This window comes from Zootoca vivipara, chromosome 4 (genome assembly GCF_963506605.1).
Source record: "Zootoca vivipara chromosome 4, rZooViv1.1, whole genome shotgun sequence".
In the NCBI taxonomy this organism is placed as follows: Eukaryota; Metazoa; Chordata; class Lepidosauria; order Squamata; family Lacertidae; genus Zootoca; species Zootoca vivipara.
The window spans coordinates 52,775,352-52,788,181 of record NC_083279.1 but is presented as its reverse complement, the minus strand read 5'-3'; the positions used below and the strand labels follow the sequence as shown (position 1 = coordinate 52,788,181).

The window sequence follows — 12,830 nt, the reverse complement described above, 5'->3', positions numbered from 1 at the left end:
GATGTCAGGAGAGAGCATGTAACTCCAACTTTGTACCAGCTGTACTGATTGATTTGGGCCCAGAAGAGCCATGGCAAAGTGCTGGTTACCTTTAAAGCCCTAAATGACTTGGGCTGTCTGAAAGATCGCCTGCTCCCGTATGGCTGTGCCTTAAGATCAGCTATAAAAGCTCTGCTTGCGGAACTGCCAGCAACATCAATAAGGCTGGTGGTTACAGAAGACATGGCATTTTCAGTGCTGTCCCCAACATTATGGAACTCCTTCCCATGGAAAGAGCAGTTGGCTCTCCTGTTGATTGTTTAAAGGCTCTAAATACCTAGCTTTTAAACACACTTTTAAATGATTGATTTGAGGCTGGTCCAGGTTTATGTACAGTACTATAACTTTTCAGCATTTTACTATTGTATTTTCTATTTTATCACTTTACAGGGGCAGGGGGTTATATGGCATTGTTGCTGGGGATGGGGGGGAAATATGGATTTTAAATGTTTTATTATGTGAGCCACCTTAAGGTGTTATGGCCTGAAAGACAGTACAGGCAACTTCCCACTCGCACAAGCGTTGCGTTCCTGGCCACCGCGCATGTCAGCGGGATGCGCATAAGTCTGTTCTGCCCCACTCTACCCCCTTTTGGCATGATATATGTTATAGGTGAATTAATTCCATCTAAATTCAGAGCTATTGCTGTTTATTGTCTATGTTGTTTAGGAATCAGGTGCAGTGAAACATTATTTCCAGCTCATACTCATGTGATACATGTGCTTCTCTTGAAGAGGGGGAAGGTATTTATCATAGAGTGGCTCCAATTTGGAGCAAAGCTTGAAAATCCAAACAGCCTAGTTATATGATCACTAATATAATAATAATAATAATAATAAATTTTTATTTATACCCCGCCCTCCCCAGTCAAAAACCGGGCTCAGGGCGGCTGACACCAACAGAACCACAATAAACATAAAAACAATTAATTAAAATACAGATTAAAATACAGTATTAAAATTTAAAGTGCAGCCTCATTTCAAGTAGGCCATAAGTGGCTGATACCAACAGAACCACAATAAAACATAAAAACAATTAGTTAAAATACAGATTAAAATACAGTATTAAAATTTAAAGTGCAGCCTCATTTCAAGTAGGCCATAAATCCAAGCCATGAGGGAGAAAAACACAGGGGTCAGGCTGAGTCTAACCCAAAGGCCAGGCGGAACAGCTCTGTCTTGCAGGCCCTGCGGAAAGATGACAAATCCCGCAGGGCCCTGGTCTCCTGGGAAAGAGCGTTCCACCAGGTTGGGGCCAGTACTGAAAAGGCCCTGGCTCTAGTAGAGGCCAATCTAGCCATCTTATGACTCGGGATCTCCAGAATATTATTGTTTGTGGACCTTAAGGTCCTCCGCGGGGCATACCAGGAGAGGCGGTCCCGTAGGTACGAGGGTCCCAAGTCGCATAGGGCTTTAAAGGTCAAAACCAGCACCTTAAACCTGATCCTGTACTCCACCGGGAGCCAGTGCAGCTGGTAAAGCACTGGATGAATGTGATCCCGCGGCCGGGACCCTGTAAGGAGCCTCGCCGCGGCATTCTGCACCCGCTGGAGTTTCTGGGTCAGCTTTAAGGGCAACCCTGCGTAGAGCGAGTTACAATAGTCAAGCCTGGAGGTGATCGTCGCATGGATCACTGTGGCCAGATCGGGGCGAGAGAGGTAAGGGACCAACTGCTTGATGCGGCGGAGATGGAAAAATGCCACCTTTGCTGTGGATGCAACCTGCGCCTCCATGGAAAGGGAGGCGTCAAAGGTTACACCCAAACTCTTGACAGAAGGCGCTGGTACCAATTGAGCCCCTGCAAAAGATGGGAGTTGGCCCCCCAACCCCATGTCGCCCCGACCTAGCCAGAGGACCTCTGTCTTCGAAGGATTTAACTTCAGTCGGCTCCCACGTAGCCATCCAGCCACAGCTTCCAAGCACCTGGTGAGTGTGTCCGGGGCCCAGGCAGGGCAGCCGTCCATCAACAGATAGATCTGGGTGTCATCAGCATATTGATGACAACCCAGCCCAAAACTCCGGACAATCTGGGCAAGGGGGCGCATAAAGATATTAAAAAGCATTGGGGAAAGGATTGCGCCTTGCGGGACTCCACACACCAAGGGGTGCCGCGGCGACAACTCCCTCCCTAGCGCCACTCTCTGTCCCCGACCTGAGATGAAGGAACGCAGCCATTGTTGGACTGTGCCCTGAATCCCCACGTCGGCAAGGCGGTGGTCTAAAAGGTCATGATCGACCATATCGAAGGCTGCTGACAGGTCTAAAAGAATCAGCAGTCCCGACCCACCTCGATCCAGCTGTCTACGGAGATCATCTGTTAAGGCTACCAGAGCTGTCTCGGTCCCATGACCAGGGCGAAAGCCGGACTGAAATGGATCTAGAGCCGATGTTTCATCCAGAAACCTACCAAGCTGTTCGGCAACCACTCTCTCAATTATCTTACCCAGGTACGGAAGATTCGAAACCGGGCGATAATTGGATAGATCTAAAGGATCTAGAGATGTTTTCTTTAAGAGTGGACGCACCACTGCCTCCTTCAACTCCTCTGGGAAAGTCCCTGTGCCCAGGGACAAGTTGATGATCTCACCCAGGGGGGCCCGTACCTCATCTGGACACGCTCTAATCAGCCAAGACGGGCACGGGTCCAGGGAGCAAGTGGTGGGCCTTCCAGCCCGGAGGAATCTGTCTACATCGGCAGGGAGTATCTGATCAAATTGGTCCAATACTGAACTCGAAGACAGTCGAGGGGCCTCCAGTTCCGTTATTGTATCCAAATTGGCAGGGAGGTCACGGCGGAGTGTCAAGACTTTCTCCGCAAAAAAGCTCGCAAATGCCTCACAGCTATGGGTCAAATTCGTATTTAAATTTGGCTGTTCCTCTAGGGTTGTTAAAGACCTGATTATTCTAAAAAGTTGTGCTGGGCGAGAGCTAGCGGATGCAATGGAAGCTGAGAAGTAGGACTTTTTTGCAGCTTTCACCGCCATCTCATAGGCTTTCATAAGTTTCCTGTAAGATGTTCTTGAGGCTCCGTCGTGAGCACGCCGCCATACTCGCTCTAGCCGTCTAAGGTCCCGCTTCATTTTCCGAAGCTCCTCGGTAAACCAAGGGGCCCGGTTTCGGCGGGGTCGCAGAGGGCGCTTAGGTGCGATATGCACTTTTATCACTGCCATCTGATTTTGGACCAGAGCAGTGCTGGTCACATCCTCTCTCTTTATAACGTGAGACACAATGTGGGCCTTTCCTCCCATTTCCTACTATAATCAATGGGGCAGCAGCAGTAGGTGTGATCACAGTCTAAGAAAAACTACAAGCCTACTATCATACCTTTCTGATGTACCGAATAGTCCTTTTATCTCACAGGATGCAATAGTCTCAGTTTTTATCAATTTAGCCATGGTTAAGGCCCAAAGTCGTCCGCAGTCTTTTGATCTATGGAATAATAAAGGTTCTATGAATGACCTGGTTTATTTAAAGACAAATGTTCATTTTTATTAATTCTTGATGTGAATAATTCACAAGGAGACAACCTTCAGATTAGATAACAAAAGTGATACCTGAACAGGAAGAACTGGGACATTTGTTGCTTTCTAATGAAAGCTGTTTGAGAAACAATTGTTTGTTTTTTGAGAAACAATAATTTCAAAAGTAAAAAAAAACCTACCTATTGAATAATATTCTTAATAGGCCATTTGTATTACTGAGTATGCGTAATTTTTCACATGAAATATTCATTACTTGCAGGTGGTGAAGGAATTCAGTAAGAAGGCTGGGTGGGTTTGCTAGTTCTTCAATCCACTGTAAGGCATACAGCTGTTCTGCGACTAGAATAACAACAACAGAACAATATCTGAATAGTATAATCCAGCAAATGAATTCATTGGTAACCTTGTAATGGTTATTAAACATATAATTGAACATGGTAAAATGTATACTGCAACAATCACCAGAGGAAGCTGTTTATATAATGTACGAAGTCCTTTTAATATACATGTTTCAAATTTCTAACTATTATCCCATAAATCAACTACAATCTCATTTTACAGATAGGTAAACTGAAGCTCAAAGAAGGGGGTATATGTGTTTGTCACCTCATTCTAAATCAGGCTACACAATAGACTGTGCAGGGCAGGAGTTCCTTGTTCATATAAGAACTTTTATGACACTGAAAGCTTTCACACACAAGGTATTTCCTATTCATTTCAAAAGAGGAGACGTCTCCATGTACACAAAAAGGTTTCTGCCCTACAATTAAAATAAATAGGGACGCCTGTGCATGTGGGAGTTCTGTGCAATAAACCACAGTGGCCTGTTTCATGTGCCACTATAAACCATAGTTAAGTTTAACTGTGGTTTAAAGCAGGGGTGGGGAACCATTGGCTCTCCAGATGTTGCTGAACAACTCCTTCCAGCAGCCCCAGCAAGCATGACCTATGACCAGGGATAATGGGTGTTTTACTTTACCAAGATCTTAAGGAGCGAAATGTTCCCCATATCTAGTTTAAAGGCAAACACACAGCATGCACAGAGCAAAAATTATGGCTGCTTCACTCCTTCTCTGCTCCTACTGTTGACACTACTGCCAGCAGCTAAGGCATGGTTTGGTTTAAAGTTGTATTTGAACCTCTGCTCATTGTCTGCCTTTTTCCATACAAACCTCAAGTTGTAATCAAGCTTTGTTCTGGCCTTACCAGTTGTGGCTTGTTTGAGGGAGACAAACAATGAGTCTGGGAAACAATGAACATAATGCTAAGACAAACCACAGCTTAGCTCCTGGCAGCAGCAAGAGGGAGGAGCTATGCTGCTGTGATTTTCAACCCATACACCAGCACACAGCACATTCACTTTTAAACCAACTGTGATTTCAAGTTATGAACACACAAGCCTAGTGTAAATCGTAACACAGAATGCATGACAAATGCCACACAATTATAATCCTAGCATATCTTTATCAATTCAGTTTTCAAATATCAGTTGCCCCTTAAAAATATTTTACATAAATAAATGTATGTCACACTTCTGATTGACAACAGGACCCTATAGAAACTGATAAGAAAAGAAATTATAAATCGCAAACAATAAGATTTTTTAAAAGTTTGATTTCTTTCTTATCACTTACTGATATTTTCAGTTTTGCTTCTTTCCACTTCATGGTTTTCAACCCTTTTCCCCAGTATTAATAGTGTCATTCTGCTTAACAGAGCTGCAGTACATAGGTGGCTTGGAAGTTTTCCCATGAAACAAAGCTTCTGATCTTTCACCATTTCAGGTATTTCACAATTCATACTCAGTCTTCCTTCCAAAAGTGGTTTCTTTAACCACTACAGCAACACATAGGAAGTAAAAAAGTTGAATTTCAATTTCCCCCCCGAGACATACAAGATTGTAATTTTTTTCATTACTGTTCACATAATAGGAATATTGCATTAATATTATACATTTTAATAACAGTTATCAACAACTGGCTATAGTTAAAAGTTAACACATAAAACTAATTATCAAGAGACATATTTATGGCACATAGATAACATGCACTCTTCATGCAGAATCTGGTGGCCTGCTCGTTCATGCTGCTTTAGATGCATGTTTGTGACAGCAACAAAAAAATTAGTCCCAAGAAGTTAACAAATGTGGACAGTAACTATTCACTGTGCAATGACACTGTGGAAACTTATATACCTCATTGGATAGAGATCCCCGCATCTTTTCCCATTCAGACTCACTTGGAGTGAGCCAATCAAAATAATCCTTCAGAGTGTAAGTAGGAACTTTGTCAGCTTCCAAAAGTTTAGTCAACAAGTCATGAACGGCTGTGATCAAAACCTGCAAACTGTGAAGAAACCAGGTAATTAAAAAAATAACATATTTCACATCTTTCCATACAACGACATACCTTGAATGTTAAGGCTCACACCTCCATTATTACGGCACCACTGAATTTCATAACAATTTCTTTTTAACTAGGTTTTGAAACCACTTTCAAAGCTTGATTTAAAATCCTGGTGAAAAGACGAAGCCTTGTTAAAACTGTGGTAGCCCCAGCAAAGAAATTAAGCAGCACACTGCTTACCTTTTAACATCCAGCGCTGAGGACTGAAGTTGGCTCTTGACCCAAAATGCAGATCTCTGTAGGAAGGTGCTGTCTTTATGCATGTCGCTAAGGTGATGCACAAGTGAAGTTAAGCCACACAACCATGTGTGCTTCAGCTTATTCACAAGGAAATCTACATCAACGGGGGGGAAATGACCGAACATTTTAACTTCTGACCATAGTGGGGAAGCATTGGTGATACTGCTAAGTCCATGAGCCTGAGAGCAGAATCTTGTCCTTGAGAGTTACTTATGAGCATGGGATCACCCCTCTCACATACTCATAGAAGCTACACACATGCAATCCACAATACACACACCATAAGCCTCACAAAGGCTTTGGGAAGGGCCACCTGAAGGCAGTCCAGGCACCTTGAAGCAGCAGCTCCCAACCGAGCCAGCTCCCTTGCTCCATGCCTTAAGTCAATGTACTTGCCAGCAGTGACAACTTTCAGAGGCTAGAATCTTTCCTCTGTCCTCCCTCACCTCATGCCAGCTTCTCTTCACTTGAATGTTGGAACTGCCACTTCCAGAGCATTCAGGGATGATCACCAGCACTTAGGCATTACTGGAAGCAATATTTTGCTTCAGCTGAATGTACCAGTAGAGGAACACAGCAATACAGGAAGTTGCCTTATACTGAGTCAGACTACTGGTCCATCTAACTTAGTACTGTATTGTCTATACGAGGGGTGGGAAACCTCCAGTCTACAAGCTAAATTTGGCCTGCCAGTCCTCCCCATTTGGCTTCGGAGACCATTTCCCCCAAACCATAGTCTGTTTTGAGATGCTAGGAATTCAGCCAGAGACCTTCTGCTAGTAAAGCAAATGCTCTACCACTGAGCTATAGCCCTTCCCCCATGGAAGTTCTATTGTGAATGGAAAGAAGCTGGTAGATACTGTTGGACTCCAACTCCCATCAGCCTTAGTGGCATAGTCAATGGTCACGGAAGATGAGAGTCATAGTCCAGCATATGGTATCATCAACATATATTTATTGTGCAATACCTGACAAATGTGTTGTATCCTGGCTTTGTGCACACAACTGGAAAATGGTGAGCAACAAATCTTCTGATGAGGGCATCAACAAGCATCCTTTAACTGAGCTGAAAAAGTTAGAGGCTATGTCACAGATGAAAGACACCGATGGTTCTGTGTTTCCAGCTTCGGAAAGATCCTTTGCTTTAGACAGAGCTGCTTGAAGTTTATCAATAATCCTTTTAACATAAACTTCACCAATCAAGGACTCTATTGATTAAAAAAAAAGGGCACATTTTAAGTTACTCCATGATCAATGTGTGCATGCTGAAATTACAGTGCTTACAGCTTCAGGAAACTGGACCAGCAGCTCTGAGATTCTTCCTTTGGCAGATAGGTAGGTAATACTGCACTGTATTTGTTTAGCTATAAGCCATAAAAAACCAGAAAACAAAAAACACATGTAGCATTGAGCAGAAATTTAGCTCTCAATTTCCCGGTCCCCAACACAAATAATGAAAATTATGTTACTTTGTGTGTTCCTTTATCAAACAGCAAAAAGCAAACAAACTTACTAGGTGAAACAAAGTTACAGGTAGGTAGCCGTGTTGGTCTGAGTCGAAGCAAAATAAAAAAATTCCTTCAGTAGCACCTTAAAGACCAACTAAGTTTATATTTTGGTATGAGCTTTCGTGTGCATGCACACTTCTTCAGATACAAAGTTTTCCCTAAAAATATTTTCATGGGGATCTTTAAAAAGTGGGAACTGAATAATATAATGAACAATATCCTCTGTGATGGTTTTACAAAATATGTTGTCTGAAGCGTAATTTCTTACAATGGCCATCCAAAAAAGCAGAGGGCATCATATTAAATCTAATTTCTGCAAAAGTGTACCTATGTGGAGCTAAGTTTATCTGATCCAGATAGTTAGTCTTCTGACTTATTGCATGGGTACAGTCGTGAAAATCTCAAGGAATGGAATAGTGAGCCTATGAGTCAAAGGTTCAGACATAGACTTGATCTTGGTCAAGTGGCTAGCAAGATCTCTGCCAAGTGTATGTTAATCAGCTACTTGCTTTTGGCATTCCATCTCTCTGAAGCCCCGAACCTTGGCTTCTTACTGGCATATTATAAATAATAAATGCAATATGATGTTATTCACCTTAACACCACCATTCTCACACTTCCCACCCATGACAAGCCTGTCTGCCAGTTCTTGCAGATAATTTTATTATTTCCTCAAGTAAACTGAAGCCACCTACCATTTTTAATAAGCTGAGATAACACCAAGCTTAGTAGAGTCCATCTTTCTGAATGAAAAGATTCTGCTGAAGCTACTATCGTTTTCAAACTTGTGTTGCACAAGTCATCAGCCAGAGTTACAAGCTTTTCTCCTAACACATCTCCTTTCAGCCAAGCAGAACTCAATGAATGTTTCTCCGAGTTTGAACATGCCTAAAACATTAAAAATACCAATGTATATTTTAGTGGTGGTTTAATTATTTAATGTCCGAATATACTGTACTACTTATTATAAACAATATAGACATGTGTCTACAGTTAATTACCAATTGTGCAAGTGATTCATCACAGAAAGGGCTTTTTCATCTTAAGCACACACAGAAAATGGGAAAGATATTTACATAAAGTGCAATAAAACTGTCTGTTTAAATAATCTTAAATTCATGCTTCTCTGGATACAAAACTAGTATGTGTAAAAAATACCAACAAATATCTTGAATATACCTTTTGGATTATCTGAAGAAGAATATTCCATTTCAGATCCATCTGAAACAAAAACAGAAAAAGAGAGAACATCAACAATGTGACAAGCAGAAACTTAAAACAATATGTGTGAAAAGTTTAACATTTATAGCCAATGCAGCATAATGGTTAGAGTACTGTACTAGGGTATGGGAAACCTAAGTTGAGCTCCTTGCGGGGAAGGTAGGATACAAATATTTTTACAAACGTACACATAAATCTGCTGCAAGATTTTGCTTAGTATAACTGGACTGTTTCTTCAGAAGATCTGTTCTCATGAGTGCCAAACTGAGAGGCTTCCTTGCGAGTGGTTCTGCCTGTGCGGAAGCCACATCCCCCCCCCCCTTAAAGTAGCCATGCCGCACTGTCATCAGAAGCATGGCAGGTGAAAATGTGGGACAGAGCCTTCTCAGCTGCAGCACCCAGACAGTGAAACCCTCTGCCCCATGTAACTGATTATGCTACTGATTTTGCTTGTGTGCTCTTGATTTCTAAAAGTTTTTTTTTTTTATTGAAAATTTTGAGGATCCTTTGAGCGGAAAAGCATAGTTGTATCCCACACTACTGTTCTGCTTGTGCAGCAGACTCCCACTTGCGTCACTAAATATCCCCCTCCTTTTCTTTTTTGTGCAGCCCCTAACTCATCCTCAAAATCTGCTCCAGGGGGTTGGGAGAGAACATACTGGGCAATTTAGGGTTGCATGGAGAAAGGAGAGGAAGGGGAAGCCCTGTTGTATGAGTGGATCTCCACTCGTGCTGTGTTGGATACAACCCTAACTTTCTAAATTTCAATATGAAATGACTAATTTAGCATAGGTTAGTATTAGACATGTTTTTCTTAGAAAATGATCAGCATCTGCTTATGAAACTACTAGTGTCGTTCAGCCTGTTTAGAAAACGGGCGCTAGAGGATATGTGTTAAGGGCAGGTCCCTCACGGAGGGAGAGCGCGCAAGGGGAAGGCGTGAGGGGAGGCGGAGTCCGGCGCTTGGGCCTAGCCTCCCTCAGCCATGGTGCGCTTCGGCGCGGGCTTCGCCTACGGCGACGGGGAAAGCCTGGCCGCCGGAGCCGCAGCAGCAGGATCCGGAGCAGGGGGACTGGGAGGCTTCGGCGGAGGCGACCGGCTGGCCCGTCAGCAGGAGCGCCACTACCAGCTCCTCTCCGAGCTGCAGGCCCTCGTCAAGGACCTGCCCAGGTGCGGGGAGATGAAGCGGAGGCTGCCTCACCTCGGACTCCCGCCGGCCGGGCAGCGCTCAGGGAAGGGCCCGGACCGGACGGGGGACCGCCTTTCCTTCCTTGGATCCCCACACCTTGGTCCGCTGCCGCCGGGAAACGGGAGGTGACAGGAAGGAGACATCCTGGGGTTTGGAGAAGCGCTTGCCCAGTGCTTCTCCGAACCCCGGGACCTGTCCTTGCTGGACACACACGTGTGCGCTCTCTCCCCCCCCCCCCGCCAATGCTCAGTCCGGCTGGGATCAGCGGTTGGCGGCCGCAGGGAAACGGTAGGTGGGGGGTGGGGAGAGCGCGCGTGTGTGTGCGTGCAGTCTCTGCGCTCCAATCCCTGTGTTCCTGGGGCACATGCACATTAGCGTGGAAAACGGGACACACGGAAAACTTGGACGCAGAGACACTTGCATATTATATAGGATATCACTGCTACCCAATTATTCTATTCCAATCCTAAATATCCAAAATGTTTCATTCCAAATCTGAATTACATAAGAGAAAACTGAAATTCATAGTCAACAAGTAAAACAATTACTAATCCAAACTGTTAAACTTCTCTCACCACCAGTCTACAAAATCATAGCAAATCAAATAGTTCAGTCGGTAGGTAAAGCATGAGACTTTTAATCTCAGGGTTGTGGGTCCAAGCCCCTCACTGAGTGAAGGAGTCCTGCATTGCAGGGGGTTGGACTAGAATACTCTTGTGGTCCCTTCCAACTCTACAATTCTATGAAACTTATTTTTAAGAAAGTGTACCTTTGTTAAGTCATTTAGAATGTTTTCTCTCTCTGGGGCACTGCTGCAGCAATGGAGGACACTATACAAAATATCAACCAAGAAATCCGTCTCTTTTCTCCAGTCTTCTTTAAGCCAATCAATTAGATTTTCATAGAGAAATTGGATAGAAGGATTTTCATACTGAAGCTTTGCAACTTCCTGAATACTGGTCCTATTCTCCAACAGCACCTGGAAAACTCTACTGGAAGCAAAGTTACTGAGGAGAGCAGAGAGGAACTTTAAGTGCCGGTCAGACCTTTGTTCATTGGTATACACAATACTCAGTTCTGCAAGTTTACAAACTAAATCTTCTAAAGGCTCTTTCTGTAGAGGGGAAAGATGTTGTGCATGAATAAGAGTGCCAGGATCATTGCTGCTTCTCATGTCAACCAAATTTTCATGCTCAGTGTTGCTTTCAGCTTCATCATCTTCTGCAAACCTGATCTTTACACCTTTTCTTCTGCTTGGTTTTATCTTATTTTCTGGGTTCTGAAGGATTTGTAGCAAAGAGGACACAGCAGCCAAAGATTTCTCATCTGCATCTATTACATCAATGTGCCCCACACATATAGTTGAAAGGCCATCCCAAAAGTTCGACAATATTCTCTGGAAAGTGGGAGCAGCTCCATCACCACTTGAAATTTCTGCTCGCATGTTCCAAAAGCGCAAGATGTCTGCTACCTCAAAAAACAAAGGTCCATTTTGTAACCTGGGCTCTTTAATCACTGTGTCAATGAGGGGAACTAGCTGTAAAGAGAAAATACATTCATTTTAGTGCAGAGATTAAACTAGGGCATGATGTAGAAAATGTCCGTCACTACAAAAATTGACCCTTCCTTTTGGTGATTTCCACCCACCCACCCAAGTATGGTGAAAAGCAGAGTGGGAGAGAGAGAAGTGGCATGTGTCCAGGCTGCTACCTAATTTGCTGTGCTGTTGCCATAGGCAATGAAAATCGTCACAGCAAACTTAACAAAATGGGGGTTGTGAGAAGGAGAAGAGAATGGTATAGCTAGGTCTGCCATATGTCTGAGATTTCTGGAAGGTGTCCAGTAGAAGTCGCGTTTTTGGGGTGTTTTTGTAAACACCCAAAACTTTGGGGTTTGCCAAAAAAGAGCTCAACAGTTGTGGGGTCTTCCTAAGAAAAGCTCGACAACTTTTGAGGTGTCCTGGATTTTACTTTTTGAAATATGGCAACCCTAGGCATAGCTATAGCAGCAGCAGCAGCAGCCGCCGCCGCAAAAGGGCACAGATAAATGTAAATATTCTGAAAGACAGGGCCGGCTCTAGGTAGACCCCCAGTGGTGTGGTGCGCCGGGCTGGTAGGCCGGGCGCCGCACGGAAACCATGCTGCGCCCTGCGAGGGCGGGGGTGCCGGAGCGTTCTCCGCCCCTCAGCGCCAGGGGGCGCGACCTGCTGGAGACTGCCCTGCTGAAAGGTAAGGTATTTACCACAGACCTAGTTCATTTAGCTAACTGTTAGCACAATCCTTAACAACAATGAGCTGGAGGGGATGCACAGGAGGAGCTGTCCTTCCCAGTTGATTGACAGGGTGAGGGGAGTGCAATTGCCAGCACTGAACAGCTGTTTAGCAGACTGAGGGAAGCACAACTGTCGGTCTAAACTGGGCTCCCCACAGTCTGCCAAACAACTAGTTGGGGAGCTCAGGTGAGAACTGTGGGTGGGTGTGAATTTGCCTGCAACTTGAGTAACTCAAGGCAGGCTGTAAGGAATGCTTGGTGAGCTAACAGGGGAGTGGGGTGGAGGGAATTTAAGTTGCTGGGTAGCTGGTAATGAACTTGGAGCCTGTGGGTTTTACCCTAGGAAGTTTTGCAGTCATAAAGGTGGTGAAGAGAGCCACTTGTGGCTATCCCCTATTCAAAATCCTTGCATCAGAGAGTATTTTAGCCATTCCATTGCATACATTTAGGCAACTGACTAAAACTCAAATTACTAA

General features: G+C 44.1%; 1 protein-coding gene across 1 annotated transcript in view; it reads right to left on the bottom strand.

Moving 5' to 3' along the window:
- Positions 1-12,830, bottom strand: part of LTN1 (listerin E3 ubiquitin protein ligase 1) — a 34,791-nt gene that overhangs the window by 13,428 nt on the left and 8,533 nt on the right. Inside the window, exons 10-18 of the mRNA XM_035116569.2 lie at positions 10,853-11,620; positions 8,853-8,894; positions 8,369-8,561; positions 7,134-7,373; positions 6,106-6,259; positions 5,715-5,865; positions 5,155-5,356; positions 3,700-3,859; positions 3,363-3,467 (exon numbers count right to left, since the gene is read on the bottom strand). Of these exons, the coding sequence (XP_034972460.1) occupies positions 3,363-3,467; positions 3,700-3,859; positions 5,155-5,356; positions 5,715-5,865; positions 6,106-6,259; positions 7,134-7,373; positions 8,369-8,561; positions 8,853-8,894; positions 10,853-11,620 (2,015 nt within the window). The remainder of the gene's footprint in view (positions 1-3,362; positions 3,468-3,699; positions 3,860-5,154; positions 5,357-5,714; positions 5,866-6,105; positions 6,260-7,133; positions 7,374-8,368; positions 8,562-8,852; positions 8,895-10,852; positions 11,621-12,830) is intronic.